The following is a 23,525-nucleotide window of genomic DNA, read 5'->3' on the forward strand; positions in this document are numbered from 1 at the left end:
TACATTTATCCCAGTCATCAGAGAACTTACATCCTAATGGGGAAACATATGTTTGTCCTTGATTTTGTCAAGATTTTATTTCACAGTGTTTTTCTTGGACGGCTGTTCCTCATTCAAAATGGCTACATGGTGTGGTCAGGCTGAGGCTCAAAAGTACCCTCTGCCCTATTCATTAACATAGATTCCACAGGTCCTAAGTACATTTTAATTCAAATACTCTTCTAACCACCAAATTTCAATCTACAAATAGAGACATTTTGAAACATGTTCATTTTAAGAGACCGTATGATGATTTTTGCACTGTCTGATAAAATTCCTATTATTAGACTCATACGAAATATATGCTTATTAGAGTAACAGGTTTTATAGCACACAAAAGCTTTTCAATGTAAAATTAACTCAAGATTGGGTCTCATTCTCCATTTATGAAAGATAGAAATTGAGCAACTTAGACTTGTAAAATGTCTGTTTGAATGAAAAACCACCATCTCAGAATGGTTTTGGATGAAATTGTGTGTCACCAAAATTGAGAAAATCAAGGGAGAAAGGAAAATCAGCTGCCACCACTGGGGAAGTAAATTTGAGACAGGACATATAAGTAATGGAGGATAACAAAATGTCACAGGAGTGATACAGCCCCTCTCTGTGTCCCGAGGACAGCCATCATCACCTGAAAACACAGCTCCGACTGTACCAACACAAGGGAACCCATCGAGCCCGACACAAAGAGTAAGAACTGCAGCAGATCACAGAAAATCATAGGATATGAGCAAAGTGGTCCCTTCATGCTGGTTTAAGATTAGTCACCTTGATATGTAAATAAAAATTTTTTAGGAATGACTAGATATGAGACTCCATTTAATTATCAGTCACTAATAGAATTCTTCAGTTAGCCCATCCCGCTCTGCAAGTAAGTCATTTGCACACCACAGCTACATAAACCAAGGTGTTGGTTTTTTTTTGGACAACAGATGCTTTCTATAGATGGGGGCTTATTTCATTGGGATCTTTGTTTACTAAGGGGAATAATACATGATATATTTGCATCTCAGAAAGTTTGTATCTTAAACCTGATTTATTATTTCTACATCACATCTCCAAAAGTATCATTTCTTTAGAAAACTTAAGTCTATAAATTTTTGACTGCTTTGGAAAAGATATTATTCTGGCCTGACAGATGCCTAGATTTAAATAAATCAGCCCAGAACTGGAAGCATACCAGTCTAAAGAGAAATAAAGGCTTGTCTTAGAGTGGGTTAAAGACTTCTCAAAATACAATAAATAAATATTTTCAGGGTCATCACATGTTAGAAATCCTTAATCAAAACTTTTTCAAAACTTTTTTGAGATGTATAATTGTGAATCTGGTAATTTCATATAATGAAAAACTTAGGAAATAGCTCATTCATCACTATTCTATCATGATAACTTTTCAGTAATAGACTAATGTTGCATAAAGAAAAAATTCACTATGCTCCATAGAATGATGAGCAATATCTCCCTTTTGCCTTTATTAGAATTTAAGAATATGCTAATACTGTTAACAGTGTCAGTTATATTAATAAATAATTTGCTGGTATCAAAATTACACCCCACTTTGTGTTGCTATTGCAGTCCCGTGTAGGAAAAATTATATAATTCTTGTTGACCTTGTAATTGTAAAATGCAGTTTGATTTATGGTGCCAAGGTGATTTAAATTATGTAATTCAACAAATATATATAGCTCAAGTATTACCATATGTTATAGAAGAAAAAGATCACAATGCTATTGTCAAGGGTAGATGTTGTTTCTACAGGTCACCAACGACAGAAGCAATAGTGTGGTCTGAAAATATGGACATACTTTTAACAAACCAAGGTAAGATCCAATAATAAGTTTAAACATACAATGATTAAAAGTAAATTGTTAAATTCTGAAAGTTGTAGACATAAAGTATAAGTCTTATCAATATTTGAATTGTCCCAATAGTCACAGACTTATACAGGCTCAGAGTCTAAATGGAATTAAGTTAGAACTAAAATATGACAAGATTGTAGAAACTCTGAACATTAAAACAAAAACGAAATCCCAACTAAGAAGTAAGAAATTTGTCATTTTCTTAGACTCATTAACATTTGAGGTATATAATGACTACGTTTGTTATAAATTAAAGAAACATACAAACTATTAAAAAGTTGAAACTTTAAATAAGTCACTTGTTTTTCATGTCCTGTGGGCTAAAATAAAGTTTTTAAAATATTTATTTCAACTGAGTTAGTCTTATTTTTAGTGAATACAAAATCACACTTAAATGTATGTGTAGATATTAATGTACATCTGCAGATGTGAATTTGGATCTAATAGGGTGGTTCAAAAAGCTAATTTTGGCCAATTATTAAAAAATCCAGAATTTGTTATGAAGTAATTATTTACAAAGGTATCTAGAGCTTCTGTTTGTGGTATAGATAATCCTGCTTTACAATAATTCTATTTCATACAGGGAGAAAACTGATGCTATATAGTCATTTATAGACTACATTTTAAATGTAATATTGTTTGTATTAGTCACATGTCATTTTCACTTTTACTTCATACAGTAAATATCAGAGTATTGGAGAAGATTAAAATATGATCAAACTTTATAAATTATTCATAAATGTTTATTAATATATAAAGTTAGATTTAATTAGATGCAATTATCCTCTGATTCTATGTTTCTTAAGTAACTGATTCCTAAAGCATAGATATAAAATAATCCACATTACTCCTAGAATCCAACTAAAGACGTACAATAAAGACATCGAGGAAGTGGAATTGCGTTTTTGTAAGTTTTAAATGGCATGTTTCATTCCTCCTTAAATATGTAACCAGTGGAACAGATCAGGTTTGCTAAGAGCCTCAGGAAATATCTCAGCAGGTGGTGACTTGGCTGGCTCCAGAGTAGGGGAGCCCTAGAGGACAGAACCACAGAACAGAGGCATGGAAAGTAGGGAGATAGAGGCAAATACTTCCATCTGCATTCCTCCTAGGATTTTTTATTTCATGCCCACATAAAATAGAAAAGTCATAGATTCATCTGAATAGCTGTTAGGCTTTTGCTTTGCTTTTTATAATACCAGCGAAACAGCTTACATGCATTTGAATGCTTCAAACAGCTAAAGGACTCACTGAATTCTCTAATTATTTTGTCTACTTGTAGTGGGCACAGGTGCTAGTGCAGGTTGCATCACCTATTGCTAACGTATCCATTTGTAAGCCCCTATTGGGTCTAACCAGTCATCATTTCATCTTGCAGAGAATATCATCACATAGTATGATTTTAATGGCATGTAGCATATCATTCCATATGACATCTTTGAACATTCAATGTATATATACAGCACAAAAGAGTAGTTCAATAAAATAGTGTGTCCAAGACAAAGACAACTAGCTCCTTTTAATTTTTTATTCTCTTCCATTGTGTGCTACACTTAGCAATGGAAGTTAGGAGAGATGTTAATTGTTAGCTCAGAGTATCCTTCATTAAAATTGCAGAATGGAAGAAAATAGTAAGTCTCTTTATCTCTAACTTCCCATCTTTTGGGGATGAATTTAGATAATCCTCACCACAAGAAAGCTTTCATACGCCTTAATGGCACATGGATATAACAGACCTGAATCTGCAACATTCTTTCATTTTTATTAGAGCATACTTTACTCTATATAAAATAGACATTAGCATATATTCAGTTTAGACCCCTCAAATTCATTGTTGTTTGGACCAAACTCATGGAAAATTTTAATTGAGTGTTACTAAGAAGATTTTTATAACCTAAATTTGTGTCACAGAAGCTTCTTGGATGTATTTTTAAATGCAAGAAATGTGAGTTAATTGAATTTTTTATAGTGTTCACATATTAACGACATCCACACTCTCCAATATTTCTACTAAGAATTTTAATTGTACCTGATAACCTTTTGCAATGACTTGTTATTTCACCTCTGTTTCAAATAATAAAAAAAACATTATATCTATTTTTAATTCAGTGTTTTTAGACACTTTAATCTTACTCCATGAAGCCTTTTTCTCTTTTCTCTCAACTAACCTTCACTTCACCTCCTACCTATAGCAACCTACAAATAACTGACTGGCTGCTTTTACATAAATTTTTCTTATATTTTCTTTTTCTCTAGTCAATTTTTCCTTGCCCCTGAGTCCCCATAGAACTTATTTCTCCCTCCTTTGGAATCTGAAGGGTCAGCTCTCTGAGCATGCAGGCAGGGCCAAGCTGCTTCGAGCACGTGTAAAGGACAGGGGGCAGGTAGAGGAGAAAACCACCACCATTTTGTAGGGCAAATCCCTCTAAGAGATAAAAGCACTGGTATACATATTCCTCCTCAGAGAGATACATAGTCTTGATTATGAACAGAAACTGCCCTTAGAAGATTAAAAAGTCTGAAACTGAATAATATGAATTTAAAGAACTGACTTACTTCATTCAACTATGGGAATCTGATAATGCTCTTTCTAACCTATTATCTAACCAGAAGCACGCTTTTAACCATACTCAACCTTATAAGATTTAGCGAGAATTACCTTCCCAAATGAGCTCTAGATATACCAAAGAAGACTATGTCAGGGCACATTTTGCTGAGGAAAATAGAGAAAGGAACAGTATAAACGGTGGCCATAAACTCAACTATCTGTGGGAGCAAGGAATGGCAAATGTGTAAATTTGGCTGAAAGTAGGGTAATGGAGAGAAGTGGGACCTATGGAAATCCCAAATACAAGCACTATCTGTTATTAAATTTTTAAAAGATGCATATACTAGTCAAGGCAAAGTAAACAAGCCTGCAAGTAAGTGGGCCCATTTACAGTCCCTGGTCTAAAGTGTCTGGAAAATGCATGCTCGGAGGATGCCTGGGAACGGGAGGAAAACACTGGCAGGCTGAGTCCGAACAGGCGCCACCATTTTGCTTAAGGCAACATCAGGGAAAGTCCGTGCGCTGGCCTTATTGAATTAAAGTTGCCCATCACAACATAAAGGGAAGAAGCATTCATACCAAATCTTTCTTCTTTTAGAGATTACAACTGACCAATATATCATCCAAAATTAATGATTGCCAGCCCTTCCCCCTTCACTGTAAACACAAACCAACACAATCTATCCCCATAGCATCAATTCGAATTTCCTCACCAACTCATAGCAACAAAAGTATTCTTAATCTGAAGTTAGTATAACATCATTCAGTACACTTGGGCTTCGACCAATGGGTCTGGAAAGTCCAGTAAAGTCCACAGAGTTTCCTATGAAAAACTTCCATTTAAAAAAAAAAAAAAAAAGACTTTCTCCTAACAAAATCCTAGATTTTTCAGACCTAGAAAGAAAAAGTACAGTGTCTTGCCTGAGGGTTTCAGCCCTGGGCAAGTTCACTATGGATTCAGTGAGACAGGAATGACAACGGAATGTTCTTGGGGAAAAAGGTTTATTACCCGGCTTGTTCTCCCACTGGTAGGTTGAGCATGAGGATCGTGTTTGCATCCAACAGTCCACAGGTCTGCAACCCCCGCCCTTCGTCTCTGCCTCCACCCAGAGCACTGGGCAGAGCTCTTTATATAGTGACTCAGACAATAACAGCTCATTGCCTACTGGTGTGGAAGCAGGAGCCTAGCAGCAGGCCAGTTACATCATCAAGTAGTTAGGGTCAGATGAGGATCCTGGCCATGGGAACTTCCATTTTCCCCACATACAGGTTTTCTTTGTTAATGGAGCTAATTATAAAAATACAGATAGAAATATTTTATGTTAATGTTATTGATCCAAAACAAGGTTTTCAAAACTTAAAAAGAGAAACATATGTGTTATATTAGAAGAATGATAAATATTTGCCACTGAATATTCAATATACACTCATACAACAATGTGTTCATTTTGTCATACTACTGCAGTACAGGCCATACAAAGATTTTTCACATATTTTACAGCTGGTCTAGATGCTTTTCGAACATTTCTAAAGTCAGAGTTTAGTGAAGAGAATGTTGAATTCTGGATTGCCTGTGAAGACTTCAAGAAAACAGAAAGTGCAGAAAAAATTGCTTCTAAAGCCAAGATGATTTATTCTGAATTCATTGAAACCAATGCCCCTAAAGAGGTAAGTAAAATACTCTAGGATAATGAATATTCATCTCCTAGCAAAGCTCTCAATTAAAAGACATTAAATCCATCTAAAGTGAAACCAAATTGTCACTGTATTCAAATAGAAAATATCTGTAAACTTCAATAGAAGTTCCTTAAAATTATCCTCTGTCTTTTATGGATTCAGCAAACATTTTTCAACACCTACTATGTGCTGGATATGACAAATATTTCTGTTTTCTTAGCAAAACATGCAGACTCTTGAAAAATAGTGTTTACTATCTCAGATTAAATGCTCTAAAGTTAACCCTCCAGAAATTCTATTTAAATGTGCTGTTAGATTTCACATTCACCTTTGTGTTTCATTTCGTGAACCATGCAAGTCAATGTGGAAATAAACTCTTGAATAAAATAAAAATGTTTTTTAAAAGAACAATATAGGTTGGATACAACTACGAACAGTACAAATTCTTGACTTTTAATATTTTGGAGATTCACGTTAAGCATGTAATAGTCTTAATCCCCACCCCCTACCACCACCACCAAAAAAAGAAAAAGGTTTGCTTGCCTTTATTTCTTTGATGGTGAAAATGAGCTAAAGGTGTGCGGCATTACGTCAAGGGATCAGGACCCACCTGTGCTTCTTCAAGATCAGGAACATAGAAAACACCTTAGAGAGAAACCCCGGAATGACCTTGCTAATAGCCTCAAGAAATGTTTTATGCTTGTGACATCTCATTAATATCTGATTATTTTCCAGAACCCAAACCATGACTATCTCCACATACTCTATTGGTTAATTTTAAAGTTTAGGCAATTTATATTTTTTAACCACTGTGATTATTCACTGAATATATCATATTCATATAGTTTTCATGCTTAAGTAGCAAGCAGGAAGCTACATTAAACTACTGGTACCAATCATAAACTACTAATAAAAGTCATCTTTCTTATAGAGGTGAGATGCCAATATCCTCATAGGTGACAGTCACCTCATTTTCTGATCCAAAACTAAGATTGGGGTATGAGAAGCCTTTTTGTACTTATGGGGACAAAGGACAGAATAGATGATGTGCAAACATTTTCAGAAAATCTAGGGATAAAGTTGCTGTATCAACAGTTCAAGTTTTAGATGGACATTAATTATTGCAGGATATACTGGTCTCATATAACATTGCAGATATATTAACCAATGAAGCATGGCCTAGAGTTCATAGGGGGAAAAAGAAAAGAACTTTAATTCCTATGGAGCTATTTCAACATTTTGCTTCACCATGTAAGAATAAATAAGAATCTGGAAAATTGAAAATGTAGTATGTGAGATTTTTCAAGTAATGTGTCATTTCCTAAAAGGCTTTGAAATCAACTCTAAAGATGTCCTATTTATTGTAACATTGACCTGAAAGCCAGGTTTTTTTCTTATGAGACCATCTAATTAATGGTGATTTTTTTAGGATAACATTCTCAAACATTATATATGAAAAATCTTCTAATAAAAAATGTAATCTTTTCATTAGAGCTGAATTCAAGCTCACAGTGTACAATAAATTATCAATTTTAACAAAATAGTTTTGTTTATCTCCTAATCCTTTTTTGCAAAATAAATGTATAGTAATAATTTAAATGAATAGTGCAGCTATTTTAGGATTTAAAGCTTTCATAGCTTTTTATAATTTCTCCATCTCATTAATTTTGACTAAGTAAAATATAATTAAATTTATGGCTGCTCATCAAGTAATAGATTATGTTGTCTGCTTGAATCCTTGAAGTGTCTAAAAATATTATTATTGGATATGACAAAATTCATTGAAAACAAAGAAGGATCCATGTGGTCCATCAGTTTTATGTTAAGTGTAATACAGCAGTTAAGGTTGATTCATTAAACTGATTTTCTGAGTGCCTGTCCCCACAATGAAGTCATAGAGCCGAAGGAGACACTGACATATAATGCTCCCAGTAGAAGACACAGTAGGTAATATAATAATAAAATCACATATAATGTTTGTCATTAGCACAATAAGAAAGAGTAGTATATCTATCTGGAGAATTAAGGGATGGATTTGCAGAGTGGTTCACATATGAAAAGATATGTGATGAAAAGTAAGTCATATTTATCAAGAAAGCAAATGAAGCAAGAATATTTCAGACTGAAGGCACAAGATAGCATGGAGGCCCAAAACTCCCTGAAAATTACAATCATTTTGATATTGCTAATGAGGAGTAGATAGACAGCAAAAAAGATAAAGAAACCATGGGAAGAATTCTAGGTTTATCTCATAGGCTTAACAAGACTTAACAAGACAAGTTGATGTATTTGATATGGTGGTTGGAAAATATAATTTTCATAAGTAGAAAATTAATTCAAGATTGAGATTCATTTGAGACTATTCTCCATTTTCTACATTCAGTTATTGTTGTACAACTGACTTTTATAAAGAATCAAAATTATAACCAATTTCCTTGGTTGAAAATGTTAAAATAAAGAACAATGAGGTCATCCTATCCAGATGTCTATTAAATTCCATTTACTTTCTTTTCAATTTCTTGTGTCTTTACTTCTTCATCTATAAAATTGCTGGCATGACTTAAAATTTTTAATTGATGCAATTAGGCAATTTATAATTAGACCATACTAACCTTACTAAATGATCCCTGTCTTTAAATTAACATCACTAATGCTTCTCAGCTTCCTGTTCTAACAGACAAAGACTACACACAAAAGTTGAACTTCAGGTCTCTCTGAGAGATAATAACAATTCCAACTGGACATTATTCTCTTTCTCTCACAATGTCTCCTTCCATATGGTTTCTACAGTAATAGGCACTTTCAGTTTCTACAGTAATAGGGTGATGTAATGGAAAACCTAAAATTTGGAAACATCAAGACCTCTAAGTTCAAATCCTGTAATTCTGTGGTAAACTCTCTGAACCTCAGTTTCCTCTCTAAAAATGTGTCTATAAAAAGTGCTAACAACTACACAGTACATGTGAATGATGAAAATTCATGTGTCTAGAGTTTAAATCATGCAGAATGTATTTTAAGAAATTGTAATCCTTTTATTCAACAAATCATTATGAATCAACCCAAAAACAACCATCAACAAACTTGAGAATATTTGAAGATAAGCAACCTTAAAATACTTGATAAATATATATACATGAACATGTTATAAAAACATGTTAACAAAACGCTAGTTTTAGATAAAAAGAGCTACTCACTGAATGGATCGTACCTAGTCAGTTTCAGAAGAAAATGCTGAGAGGAAAAAAAAATAGGTCTGAGCCAGGTATTTCAACTAAGTGATATGAAATGAGAAAATTATTAGAAAAGCAATGTATATTTTAAAGGGTCTTTATTTTGCACACAGGAAGAACCTATGAGTGACAAAGGAAAAACTTAAACTTGTATTAATTCTTCATTCAATTTGGACCACTAATTTCATAATATTTGGAAAGTTTCAAGAAAAAATATTACTTGGTTTCAAGAGAATGTAAATCTTCAAAAATTTTAAATAATATTTTCATGGTCAACTTAGGACACTGGCGTATTTTAAATATTTACATTATATTCATATCATTGTTACTTTATATTGAAAAACAAATTGGTCAGGGTGAAAAATATGTGATCAAAAAGAAGATTGTGTTGTTATCCTGTGAGATTAGAAAATGTTCCAAAATATAGTACAGTGTAATATTTAAAAATTATATAAATTCAAATTCACACTACCACCACTCCAGGAACAAATATATTGGAAAGTTTTTAAGCCCAAAAATATTAGTACAAAATATTTAATTCTTAAATGTATTAATTAAATGTGAGGAGCATAACTCATAAAACAAAGAAGAAACTGTAGTTATAAAGGAGAAGATATCTTAATGGATCTGTGCAGGACTTGTTTTTAATATCTGTGTCTGGTTTTTATTTTTATTTTTAATGCAGTAAATATTATTTATTGACTTATTTTATTTCACATCAACATGTTTAATCTATGCCTGCTATTCACCTCCTTATAAGATAAAGTTCCTCCGTAGAAGGGAAGTTCAGTCTAGGCAAGAGAACAGATAATAAACTCAAAAGTATAAGGCAATGTGTTGTGTGAACTAGGCAGCTCAATAAGGAAATGCAAAAAAAAAAAAATAGGTCAGAACTATGATTTAGCTCAGAAGAAACTGTCAATCTAGTTGGTTTAAAGAAGAAATGTATAGAACTAGTCAAAAATAGCAAAACAAGTGATCAGGTGCAGAAGATAAAGTATCAGACAAGATTGTTTGCATTATGCATAAAGGATATAATGATTGAATAGCAGTGACACCGGATACTGAGATATGGCCTTTACTTTAAATGGCCTTTAGTTTTAAATTGAGTCTTAAGGGAAGAAATAGATATGTGAATTATTGGTAACAGGAAGCCAGTGAAAATGGACATTTGGAGGCATTTCTTAATATTACTATAATACCAATTTTGTTTTCTCCATTTTATATTCATATTTTTTTCTTTGCATTTTAAGTGCCATTCCCCCGATGTGTTGATGTTATTTTTGGTTTTAGTCTTGCCCCACAAATTGCTGCTTGACAACAATACCCCACAACTATAGAATTATTCCCAGATATAATGAGTCTACTTATTAATTTCCTAAGTTTTTGTACACTAATCAATAGTTAAGTGTCTATTATATGCCAAGTACCATACTGGTGCCCCTAAGAAAAAAGACAGAGTCCCTGAATTGAAAATACTGTCTTGGTGGGAAGACACCAGATAAAGTTAATAACAATAAACTCCTGTGAGCATCATGGCAGGGAAATACAGGTGACGTGGTAGCTCGCAGCAGGAAAATCCAAGTCTATGGGGTCAGGAAATGTATCTCAAAAATGTAATTCATAAGCTTTGACCAGAAATTTAAGCATGGAGGGAAACAAGAGAAGAAGGGAGGAGGGAAAGAGGAGAGGAGGAGCCGAGCAAAGGACCAGCCTATGCCCCCAAGGCTAGTCAGGAAGCCTGGGGCTGGGTGTCTCTGAGTGCGCCTGTACCTCCTGGATCCCAGTGATTTCCGCATCTGTATTTATTTCATCTTAAAATGAAGGGATTTCAGAGAGGAGACAGGGGGAGAGAGAGACAGGAGGAGGAGGAGAAGGAGGAGTAAGGGCTGAAGGAAGGAAAGGAGGGGAAAAAAGAAAGAAAAGCAGAGATAAAGAAACATCTGCACAGAGCTTTCAAGGAACTATCTCATTTGATTGTGTTCACTTCTAAGGAAGGTATTGCAAGACTATCCACATTGTGCAGGAGAAAAATGACCTGACCAAGAGATAAACTGATGAGTCCTGCAGTCATTAAGATACACAGACCCTGAGGAGGGAGATGTACAGCCCACGCTTTTAGGTTTCAAATTCCTTTTTCTAGATCTGCCATTTATTGTAAATGTTCATGACACAGCCTGGGAACTGATGTGTATGCTAAGGACAAAAGCATAAAACGATCTTGTCATATCAAGTCTATCTTCCTTTCTATCAAAACCTTCATTTCTTTTCTCATATCTCCTTTAATTTGTATAACTTCTTAAACTGTGAAGCCCAGATTCAGATAAGACATCAGGAGGGAATATAGTAGCAGGAGTATTTCTTCTAATGATCTGTGGAATCATTTTGGCACTCTGAAAAATTGATGGCTACATTTCAACACAAAAACAAAAATGCTCAGTGTTTTTTGAATTTCCACACATCCCTGTGACACTTAAATTAATTTGGATTAGCAAACTGAGGTTAGTGAAGGAAACCAGTATATGTGGCTCCCTTTCAGCTGCTCCAGACAGCTTTTGCTCATGTACAACTATTTTCGGCAATCTGTATGTATTACAGTTTTGTACATTATGATTGCATGCATTATGATTTCTTTCACTTCTCTTGCCCAATTCCAGGTGTTAGTACTGCCTCCCAAGTCATGTCATGTATTTCTGCCTTGAAAACCAGTAATAACAAAAGAATACAGTCCTGGCCAAGGATGGATTCCTTCTAGATGTTACAAACTTTGCTGTTCTCAACTTTAATAACCATCCTTGAGAATATATTTCAGGATATTAGTTTGCTTTTCATGATGCAAAGAATGCAGTAATGCGTGAGGCGTTAGTAGTGATTAAATAGAATTATGCCACCAAAAACATGATTATAGGCAGCTTTAATTTGAATAGTAATTTTAAGCTCTGTTGTGAATGAGGCCTAAGATGCTGCCTGCTCCATTTTAGTAAGGTGTTTTACATATGCAGGCACACACCCTTTGCATAATGACAGTCTCCTGCTACACTATCCATTCTAAATGAGGAAAAGATTATGTAATTTGAATGTGAGAACACAGTTGAAAGCTTTTCATTCAAATTATGTAAAAACATATAAAGCACAGTTTAGGGTCAGAGGAAAGCCAAAGGGTGCACTTTAAAAGGTATTTTTCCTACTAAAATAATTCATTGAAAGCCAAAATAATTTAAAACTGTTGGTATAGGAAAGAGAAATTTGGCTTGCATAACTTGCAGTTAACAAAAGCACATGAGCATTCAAATATTCTGGGTCTTTATAATGAAACTGTTTTGAAACAACTACCACAAACATTATTCAGAAGGCAGTCATTTTAATGCAATGGATTGTTGCCAGTGTCAGCTGTGTCAAGGCCTTTTCAAAATTGACAGGATTTAAAAGCCTCTAAACGGTTGTGATGACATCTCAGCTGTCATTTCATAAGAATCACAATCCTACATCTTGTTTTCTGAGACTGGCAGTGCAGCGGTCTCAGATATCTAAGATAGCTCATGACCCTTTGAAATATAAGCAAACAAAATACTCTATTTCTCAGAGTCCTTGAAACTGAAGAGGATCCTTACAAACAAAATGCAAGTGACTATTCATATCAGTAAATAATACAGACATAACTGTTTATTAAATCAACAGATACACTGTTCAGCCCTTGCTGTTTGAGATACCGAGCAAAGTCAAAGTTTCCCTATAATTTCCCTGTAACTCCCCACTCACAGGAGTCCCCCTAGACCACACGGTTGGAAAGTCTGCCCTCTCTAGAAGGTCGCCTCCAGGGCCTCCCATTCAGTCTACCCCATTAAACTTCACTCAACTGCATTATAAGTAAGATATCTCCTCTGTCTTACTTTTTGAGATAGAAATTCATCCATGTATCTTCTTGTAGAGCCCAACCAAAAATCAAATTTGAGATAAGTGTAAAGTTGGAGTTGGAGTTTACAGAGAAGCCCCCAGAAAAGTGATCCTATTAAAGGAATGTATGTGTCAAAATATATACTCACCCTAATGTTTTCATTTATTTCTTGTTACTGAAATTTCATGGGAGTCAAGAGGAAAAGGCACGGCACTTTTGATAGCCTATTCGCACAGGTGGACCTCTCAGGAGCATGTGACCGAACTGATCACTGTCTCTAGTTGTGAAATACAGCCTTCAGGTGGCTTCTCATGCTCATTTTCCTCCTCCTTTCCTGACTGTTCTCTCGGATTTTATTTTGCTGTTCCTACTCATAACCCAGCATGCACTAAAATGAGGGGAGGAAATCCTCATTTATCTTCTGCTTACATTCATTCTCTCGGTGATCTCTTTTATAGTCTTCAGTCTTTAAAAGGGCCTCTCAAACTTAACAAATTCAAATCTGAGTCCTGATTTTATGCTCAAAACTTTGTCCTACCTGAGTTTCTACCTCAGTTCATGGCAACTCCAGTCTTCTATTAGCTCCGGCTAAATAATCGCTATTCACCCTCGATTTTTCTTTTGTGTTCGTACTTCATATCTAACCCACCAACACTCTGCCATCTACTCTTCAGAATATTTCTGAAATCCAGTCATTTTAAACATTTTTGTCCTTTGTCGCAGCTCATAAATATTTGATCACAAGTCTGTTTCTTTCTAAATATCTTGGAAATCTATGAAGTTCCCCTGATTCTCAACGACTGACCCAGCATCATTGCTCACTTTCTGTTACAGTTTCCTAATTTTTCTTCCTTTTATCCACACCTGGCTACTACACCACACAGTGATATGTTTTTTCAAATATGTGTTTGCATCAGTTCCTTACTTCAGATTCTCTTCCTTGCTCCCTGGTTAAGTAAAAATTCCATGAAGAAGACCTACAAGGTTCTGTGTGATTGGCACCTCCGTGCCTGTCCAGGCTCTTCGCTTTCTTCCCCCACAAAACCCACTGGGCTTCTTTTGGTTTATGCTTCCATGTGTAAGTCCCTTCCTTAATCTTCTATTCATAATAACACTTCAATGGTAAACTTAAACTCTAATTTCCTTTAGAGAGCGTATTTTTTCCCTTTGGATTGCTTTTTGAAAATCTGTCTTTTCAACTGACTTTTCATCTTAATCACTTTATATCTTCAGATCCTTAGCACAATTCCTCAGCATCCACTCAAAAAAAAAAAATACTTCACATGAATAAATTCTGGAAATGATCACAAATGAAATAACTGTTTTTTCATACGCACGTTAGTTTTTTTATCCAGAAAAATGAGGACAATACTACTATTCATCTGATAGCTGTGTGTATATGACATAAAATAGTCACATAAAGACTTGGTACATCAGTACTAATATTCAGTAAACTTTAATTATTATTATTATTTATAGTTAAAATAACCATTTTTAAATATTCTTATGATTGTGTTAGAGATAATGCCATTGTTCAGATATCTTGCTGTGGATGAAGACAGAGTAACCAAGGGAAAAAATCTGGGGAGAAAAGAGTTGGGACAGAACTTGGAGAATGCATATCTGTTCTGCTCATATTTTAAGGAACATGCAGAGAAAACAAATTAATGAAAGATATAGGGAAATGATCACAGATAAAAGTCAGGTTAATTCCATGTCATGAACCACTGAGTTCCCTTTTGTACTGACAGATCTTCTTACTCTGATAATCAGATTGAGTACATAATATCAATAGAAGCCTTCATACCCAAATCTGTTTCAGCAAGAAATCAAATTTCTTAAGATTTGTGACTCAAAATAATGTATAATGGTAAGGAAATGATAGTGACTTTCCTCCTGTGGCCAAGGAAGACTTCTTAGAGGATATTCAACTTGAGCTAAATCAATAGGGGCAAGGAAAGTCTGTATGGAATAGAACCGTGGGGATCAGAGGATTTTAGATGGTGAAACAGCATGAACAAGGGCTGTAGTGCAAGATTCACTTCACAATTAGAGAATAGACCAGTCTTAGGGGTGTCACTAGGGACAAGGAGGAGACCATTTTGAAATAATGCATTGACATCTGAATGGGCTGAAGCTCAAATGACAAGATAACATGTTTAAAGTTTATGTCATAAAAAATAATGGGTTTCAGCTGAATATTCATACAATGAAAGTGATATTTTGGTGAAATAAATATAGTAATGCTTCTAGAGGTTCAGAAGGGAAGGGCATTATAAGAAGAGTTTAGGTGTAAATTCTGCAGTTCAGGGGAGGGATTAGGTTATAAAAGACTACACTGGAGAGATGAAAGTGAGAAAGAAAAAGATCGTGTGAAATAACAAAATAAAAGGCAAATGAGAAAAAATATGCATATGAAATAAGAGATCGGAGAAAAAAGAAGTGTCAGAGATGACTCCTATGTTTCCAGCTTGAACAACTTGGAGAAAAATAATGACATTTATACAAACATGTGGGTGCGATGTTTTGTCGCTGACATTAAGCTGAATTGCCGAGACACAGCTTCGTAAGACTGCTGATTATCTCAGCACATGTGCCCATCACTCAACTATCAAGAGCTGATATTGGCAGGTCTGTGGTGGGAGAACAAGCAAATAAGAAAAAATGAGAGAGATAAGTCAGAAGTACATGCTTAATATAATTTAATAAATAATATGAGTTATAAGTATTAATTTGAAATAGAACAATGCTCTTTAAAATTTAAACATGATTTTTAACAAATATAGAAATGTTTTTCACTTTATTTATACATATTTAAACATTTATTTAAACAACATATGTTTATTGAGCCCTTACACTTTTCAAGGCATTGAGACATGCACAAAATGTAAATATCATCTAAGTGACACAAAGTTCTTTGAGGGGTCAGAGAGGGAAATAATGCACAGGTAAACTTCACGGGTTGATGTTATTTGAACACATCCTTAAGGACATAAAAGACTGAAAGACTTAGATGAAAAAGCATGGCTTTCAGCTAGTCGGGCATGGTTTAAAAAGGTATTCATCGGGGAAATTAAAGGGGTAGTGTCTAGCTTGGTGGGAATACAGAGCACACACAGAAGAGAAAAAATACGTAAGTTAAACTGCATTGTAAAGGCCATAAATGCCAAAACTGGGCTTTGGGACTTTTTAAAATAGGCATCGGGGAGTTATTGCAGGTGTTCAGTTCTGATAAAAATAATAAGCCAACACTGTGCCCTTGGCACACACGAACCCTGCTCTCAGTGAAAATTCATCCAGTGAATGAATACTTCAATGAGCTAAGTTGTTATGTTTATCATTATAGTGGATATAAAATTAAACAAATTTCAAATGATGCCATTAAACAATTAACAAGACAGTTATAGGAGGCAATACATATTATCTCATATCCCCACAATTCAAGGTAGGATCTGTGAGACAGACTATCCTAGGTGTTTAAAAGTCACTACAAGATCTTGGTAACACCCACTGTTCAATGATTCCTACTATGAGGCAGGTACTACATTGGGTTCATAACACTATCATGACACTTCCCTGCTCAAAAACTCTTCCAGTGTCTTCCTATTGCTTCTAGGTGAAAGGTAAGAACTCCTTAGTACAGCACATCAATCTGACTAGACCTGTCCTGTATCTCCACATCCAACCTCATCACAGGAACTTTCTTTGTCACATCCTACACTCCAGCTGTCCAGCCATAGTGGCTTTTCAGAATACAGCAAATTCCTTCTTGCATCAAGAACTCTGTAGTTGTTGTGTTTCCTTCCAGAAACATTTTCTCCCAGATTCTCAGAGGATTTTCTTTCTTCTCATCTTTCAAGTCTAAATCTAAAATAATGCTATTTATTTATTACTTGTTATCTTTCCCCAAATATAAAAAGCATTTGGCACAAAATAGACACTAACACTGGCAGAATCAAAGAATATATGGATTGCCTCACTTTAATTCTTACAACTCAGTCAAGAAATACCTAGCTTAAAGATGGGGAAGCACAGCTCAGAAATATTACAGGAAATTCAGGACACTGAAGTCATCAGTGTCAGAGCACAAGATTTGAAAATAAGCCCAAAGTCTTTCCACTACCCCTCCCCTTCTTCCTTCCCAGAGAAGGAGAACTTGATTCTGGATTTTAAGACCTCCAAGGGAGTTGCAGCATTCACTCTAGAGCTCTGATGAATGAATAAATAGAAGGGCAGATGTGCTCTAAGATCACGGAGCAGCCGAAGTCCCTAAAGAAAGAAGTCATGTGTGAACAGTGGCCTTTTGATGGGCTTTTGATGATTCTTTTCAAATTAGAATTATTTCTCCTTCCTAGAATAATAATATTAAAATATTTTTATGTTATTTAACTAATTTGGTACTTTAAACACTTTAAGATAGATGCTATTACTATTCTCTTTTATACCATGGCAATCGAAGATGAAAGAAAATGGTAGAACTTGCTTCACTTATATGAACAGCAAATGAATAGCCGAGGGGAGATTTGGTTGTGGGGCTGGCTGCTATCTTCTGACCTCAATTCAATAAGCATAAGTTGTCATTTATACTGTCTTTTACCAGACCTCAAAATTCTGGCATTTTCACTGTCTCCCCCATTTTTCCAAAAGACATTTTAATTCTATTCAACAAATATTTATTGATTGTCTGTTCGGTGGCATACATTCTGCTAAATGCCATAAAACAGAATGCAGAATGAGACAGAGCACCTGTTTTGGTGAGCTTTCAATTTTAAGATTGAAATCTTTTTTGTACTTCATGAATATTTTCAGTTAATAATTAAACAACTTGTATATGAAATTTTCTGTTTCTCAGAATATATCCTGGAATATGTGTAGAGTAGATGAGTGTCTCCACCAGAAGGTGTGGGACATTTTGCGTATTTTTAGGTGAATGGTGTGTTCCCATATAATAGATCTCTACTAGACCTTGCTGGGGATATTTATGTGTGGTAGTGGCAAGGGGACACATATATATGTATATTCTATGGGAGGCAAGGTCAGTGAAGAGGGTGTTATTTGGTCCATTTTGGCAAACAAAATGAAATAAGAATTAGAAAGCGATATGTGGCAAACAAGGGAAAGTATGGAGAATGGAAATGGATCCATGGAAGCCAACCTAGTAAATTCTAATTACTGCTCTGCCTATGGAAAGTATGTAGTAAGCATTAGGGTCAAAGTACTAGAAACAGAAATTTAAAATCATAAAATATCTTGTTTGCGTTTTCTCTTTGACATTTTTTATAAACTCAAAATAAGGCTTTACCTTTGTATTAGGTCTATGCCAACCCACTACCTAGGAAAAATAATCGAACAAAGCATGTGTCCTGCATTCCAAAAAGTTAACACATGACCTTTCTGCTGTTTTGCATCAAATTAACTTTGTGCTCAGAAAAGAATTTAAGAAGTACATGTATCTACCGTCTGTATAAGTCATGTATTCTTTGATTAAACTAATCTAATGGTATGCAAACTTATTTCCACAGATTAACATTGACTTCAGTACCAGGGATCTCATCTCAAAGAATATTGCAGAACCAACTCTCAAATGTTTTGATGAGGCTCAGAAGTTAATCTATAGTCTCATGGCCAAGGATTCTTTCCCTCGATTTCTAAAGTCAGAGATTTACAAGAAACTGGTAAATAGCAAACAGGTTGGAAATAATAAAAAATGGCTTCCTTTCTTGTAAAGGTAAACAGTAAACAAATAACCAAGTAGTTACAATTTGGGGGAAAACAAATGATAGGAGAGAATAATTCTTAATTTCTGTACCTGAAGGCTAAAATGTTAAATATACTAATACAACATAAAGGTTTTTTAGGGTTTAGAAAACATTTTTTGCTCCAAAGGAAGAATACTTTTTCTATATGATGCCTGATATTCTGAGTCATTTGTTTATAATTTATTCACTTTATCAAGTACTTAAAAAATGTTCTACTGGGAAAATACAAAGGGAGTTTGTAGAGATAATACACTAAGTAGATATTCATATAACGTTATAAACTCAAAGAATTATATACCTTCATGTTGCTGAATGGGAGCCTGGTTAGCATCATATACATGATTTTAAACACCATTTGCATTGTTTAGAACCTCACATAAGTAGAAAGAGAAATTCTGTACCAAATACAACCTTCTACCTAGTGTACTCAGCTATTTCTTTTCAGCCAGGATTTGCCACATAATAACTCAGTGGTTATCTAAACTGCTATGGCCCTCAGTTTAATTAAAAAGAAAATTAAAAGAATGTATACATATTTTTGTATATGTCATTATATATATATAATAAATACATATTTTATGTATATGACTTTTTATAAAGTGTCACATTTTATATATGACCATGGCTTAGACTTTGTCAAAATATTATCGGTTGGTTCAATTCTCTGACATCACATAGGCATATGTATGGGAAGAGTATGAAGTGTGTGGAAGACTGATTTTCTTAGATTAATAAAAATATAAAGAAGAGGAATGGGAGTATGGCTAAGTCCTTATATAATGAACTGCATAACAGTAATTGTCACACAAAATAAAAAAATATTGCAACATTATATACTCAAATTAGGGAGTTAAGTATCTGTTCACTCATTCAGCACTGGAACATGTTTATAAAAGTCAAATAAATTTTAAAAACATTTATTTTGAGTCGTTCCTAAAATTGTTTCTTTCTATATATAAATGTCTTGTAATAAGCATGAATAATTTAATGTAGTAAGAGGAGCTATAAAGATTCAACAGATCATCCTTATTTCCATTTTATTTGCACAGATTTATCTTTATTGATATCTCTAATTTGGAGATTATTTGAACATTAAAAAAAATAGAGGAAAAAGAGCATGACTTAATTTGTTTCCACAAATGCTCATTTGACAGACAAATTTTTGTCTCCCTTTTGTCACAAAAAACAAATATTGAAATACATGAAAATGAAGTATTCCCTGTACATTTGCAAATTCTTCACAGGAAAGTGTAATACAAACTGACTGTGGAATATTCAGGGCATCTCATGGTGTACTTAGTGGAAAACAGCTCTATACTTTTCAACATTTATTCTGAAGTTTCCAACCTTAATTTAGCTTGTACCTAAATAAGAAATTTTAAATTATTCCAAGAGGTGAGAAACACTTTAGAAGATAGAAGGCAACTCAAAAATTAGAATCACATCCCCTCTTTTCAGACCTGGAAAAAGAAAAAGAGATCTCAGTCATTTCCTGCGGTCACACAGCTGCAAGTGGCAGAGCCGTAAGAACAGCGCTCTCACCGCTGGGCCGCACCAGCTCCCCGTGCCTGCGCAGCAGTGCGGGCTCCCCACCCACTGCGGGGGACCCCCAGGTTAGTGCTGAGGCCTGAAAAAATCTCAGTTCCTACTAACCCTAAAAAACTCAGGCACTGTTTCTTTCATTAATGTTTCAGCTATCCTTTCAGAGTCAGTTTGTATTATAAAGTAAGACTTCATGTTCAGTGATCGCCTTTCAGGTTTTCTCTCATGAAAGGTGGAAAGCCACAAAGCAAACTTTCACCACCTAGAAGCAGGAGGGGCTTGGTAGTGGATAAAAACACAGTAAGTGTCAAAATGATATGTGGAAAACTTGAGTGTTGAATGAACTCTAGTAGACCCCAACCAAAGTCTCTCACAAAGTCTTCTTTCCACCTCCTCAATGCATTCCCCATCCCAAGCTATAGGTTCTTTATTTAATAGGACAGAAAAGAAAACAAAAGCAAGTTTGGGGAATATTTGGAAGTGAAGAGTTTTGGTAAAACTATGAGATGCATATCTTTCACATGTGGTTCTATTTATGTCTTTCTCACCCCATATGTTATTTTATTTCATCAGTTATCATTAATGACTGATTTTATGGATGGGATTTTTAAATAAAAATGATTAACTTGCAAAAAATGATTACAACTTTCCTGCTAACATATTTAAATATTCAATGATTACATAATGCCATTTTCTAAGAATATTTACATTAGTTTAAGAAATGAAGAGCTTACAAGAAAAACTAAGCTAAGCAGTAAAACAGCAATGAAATTACAAGGTATAGACGTAGAAATGACCTTTGAATCATAAGAAAAGTTTTCCCAAGAACAGTGTTTCCTATTTTCTGGCAGTTCCTATAAAATATATTTTAAAACAATTTGTTTGCCCTCCATTAGATCACATCTAAAGAAATCAAATGATATATTCCTAAAAGAATCATAAGTTCTTTAACAATCTAATGTGATGTTACAATCCATGAATTTATCTAAAATCCTGTTGAATTTATGTGAATATCAAGTAGAAATAATTTAATTCATCGATAATGATTACTGATTCTTTTAAGTTTATACAAATATAGTTTTCATACTTGCCTAGAAAGAATCTATTTCAGCCTCAAATTATAATCAACACTTTTTTTTTTACTAATACTATACAATAAAAACCTTTAGGATATTCCAAACATGAGCTAGTGTCAAACTTTATCATCTCAAAGTCTTTTAGTCTGTCTATATATACAATTCATTCTACTCACCTTCATTGTTTTACTTTTCTCCAAAATTTTCCTGATTTTGTGTTATGTAGTAACTATGTGCATCCATAGTATTCCTAATAAGAGTAAATGGTGATATAATAAAAGCAGAAAAAAATTGTTTTCTGCTTCCTTTCTCATATCCTTTCTAATAAACAATATTATCTTGGCCTTTAAAATAATAGTATTCTGGCCCATAATTTTGGAGAAGAGTCTAGATTTCTTTCCTGGAATTTCAATAAAATTTCAAATCCATTGTCCTGGACTCGAAATATATATTAAGTTGACTTTCATTTTGTTTAAATGGAAGCTGATAGCTAATCTTCCCAATCTTATAAGCTAAGTCCTAACATAAGCAATAAATATAAATCATTGCTGCAAAACTAAAGAGATCCATTGTAAAAAAAAAAAAAAAAGGAAAATTACCTTTAAAAAACAAAACATGCAGTCTGATCTCAGTAACCCTACGTTGCCTTTTCACACATTTATTCCCTATACAACAATTCTATCTCTAGCCTTCACCCACACACCCCTTATCTAGTAGTTTCACCCAAACTATATTAATGTGGGCCTGATTTGCTTCCCAATCACACAGTCATGTAATTTCTTTTATGGTGACACCAATCAATTTAAAGTGAACTCTTTCCACAACTACATGAAACAGGTGGGATGTTGTCAAAACAAAATAATCAATTATTATAGAATAAGAAGGCACTGACTTTATGTTCCTCTTACTGTTTTGTCAGATTTGCCATTGCTTTTTAACAGGAAAGCATCAGGAGTGAATAACAAGTGGTAAGAATTTACTGCAGCTATCCATTTCAGAGGAAAATTTTTAAATTATATACAATTGCCATTTATAGTATTTGAATACAAAACAAATGTGCATTATTAATTGTAACAATAAATAAACAGATACTGGTGTTTTTCCAATTATAATACAAGGTGAGAAAATAACATGTTTTAAATGACCTTATATTTTTAAGAAACCACATCTGTTTTTGCCTTATTTTGTTTAAGATGCAAAATCAGTATTGGATCTGGTAGAGAAAAAAAAAACCTAATAAAGTTTAACCAGGTTATTGTTTAGCCATTGAACGTTGATGTTTTGTGTTATATCTACATTAAAGTCAGCTATGAATATTCCAAAGAAAAGGAGACTGTCATAATCTATTCACATTTTTTTCTTGGGAATGATTGTTTAACTATTACTGGATACCTCATGTAAGACATCATTTCATTGACTTATAAATGAGAATTTGGGAGCATACAATTCCTTACAAATTTGTTGTGGTTTCCTTGTTCTAATTCTTTTATTCCTTTTGTGCATTTAGGAAAATAAGTTGTAATATTTGGATCATTAATTTTGGGAATGATAATTGCTTAGATAAAAATATAATAAATATCTGATGTTTCCTGAAAACCAGTAAGAAAAAAGCTAAAGATTCCATATATTAAATATTCTTCCATTAATTTCATATAATTTTGATTAAAATGTCTTATTTTTAAAGTATCAGTTTTAGGCTTTTAAACTAAAAAGTTTTTTGTGCTTGATGGCTTTGAATTATAGTTTCTGTTCTTCTTTCCAAATATGTCATGTTTACCACAAAGACATAATCATGAATTCAAAATCTTAAGACTGGTATTCCTTACCTCTTACAAACAGAAAAGACAGGGGAAATTCCTATTATTTAGTAGGAAAGTAGACTTTAAAATTAATCAATCAA

The 23,525-nt window shown here is 33.9% G+C and overlaps 1 protein-coding gene across 1 annotated transcript in view; it reads left to right on the top strand.

Moving 5' to 3' along the window:
* The window catches only part of RGS21 (regulator of G protein signaling 21), a 47,106-nt gene extending 27,307 nt beyond the window's left edge, over positions 1–19,799 (top strand). The window contains exons 4-6 of the mRNA XM_057495180.1: positions 1,670–1,859; positions 5,948–6,114; positions 18,771–19,799. Coding sequence (XP_057351163.1) covers positions 1,670–1,859; positions 5,948–6,114; positions 18,771–18,974 — 561 coding nt within the window. The 3' untranslated portion in view covers positions 18,975–19,799. The remainder of the gene's footprint in view (positions 1–1,669; positions 1,860–5,947; positions 6,115–18,770) is intronic.
* Positions 19,800–23,525: the final 3,726 nt, after the last annotated feature.

This window comes from Manis pentadactyla, chromosome 19 (genome assembly GCF_030020395.1).
Source record: "Manis pentadactyla isolate mManPen7 chromosome 19, mManPen7.hap1, whole genome shotgun sequence".
Classification (NCBI taxonomy): Eukaryota; Metazoa; Chordata; class Mammalia; order Pholidota; family Manidae; genus Manis; species Manis pentadactyla.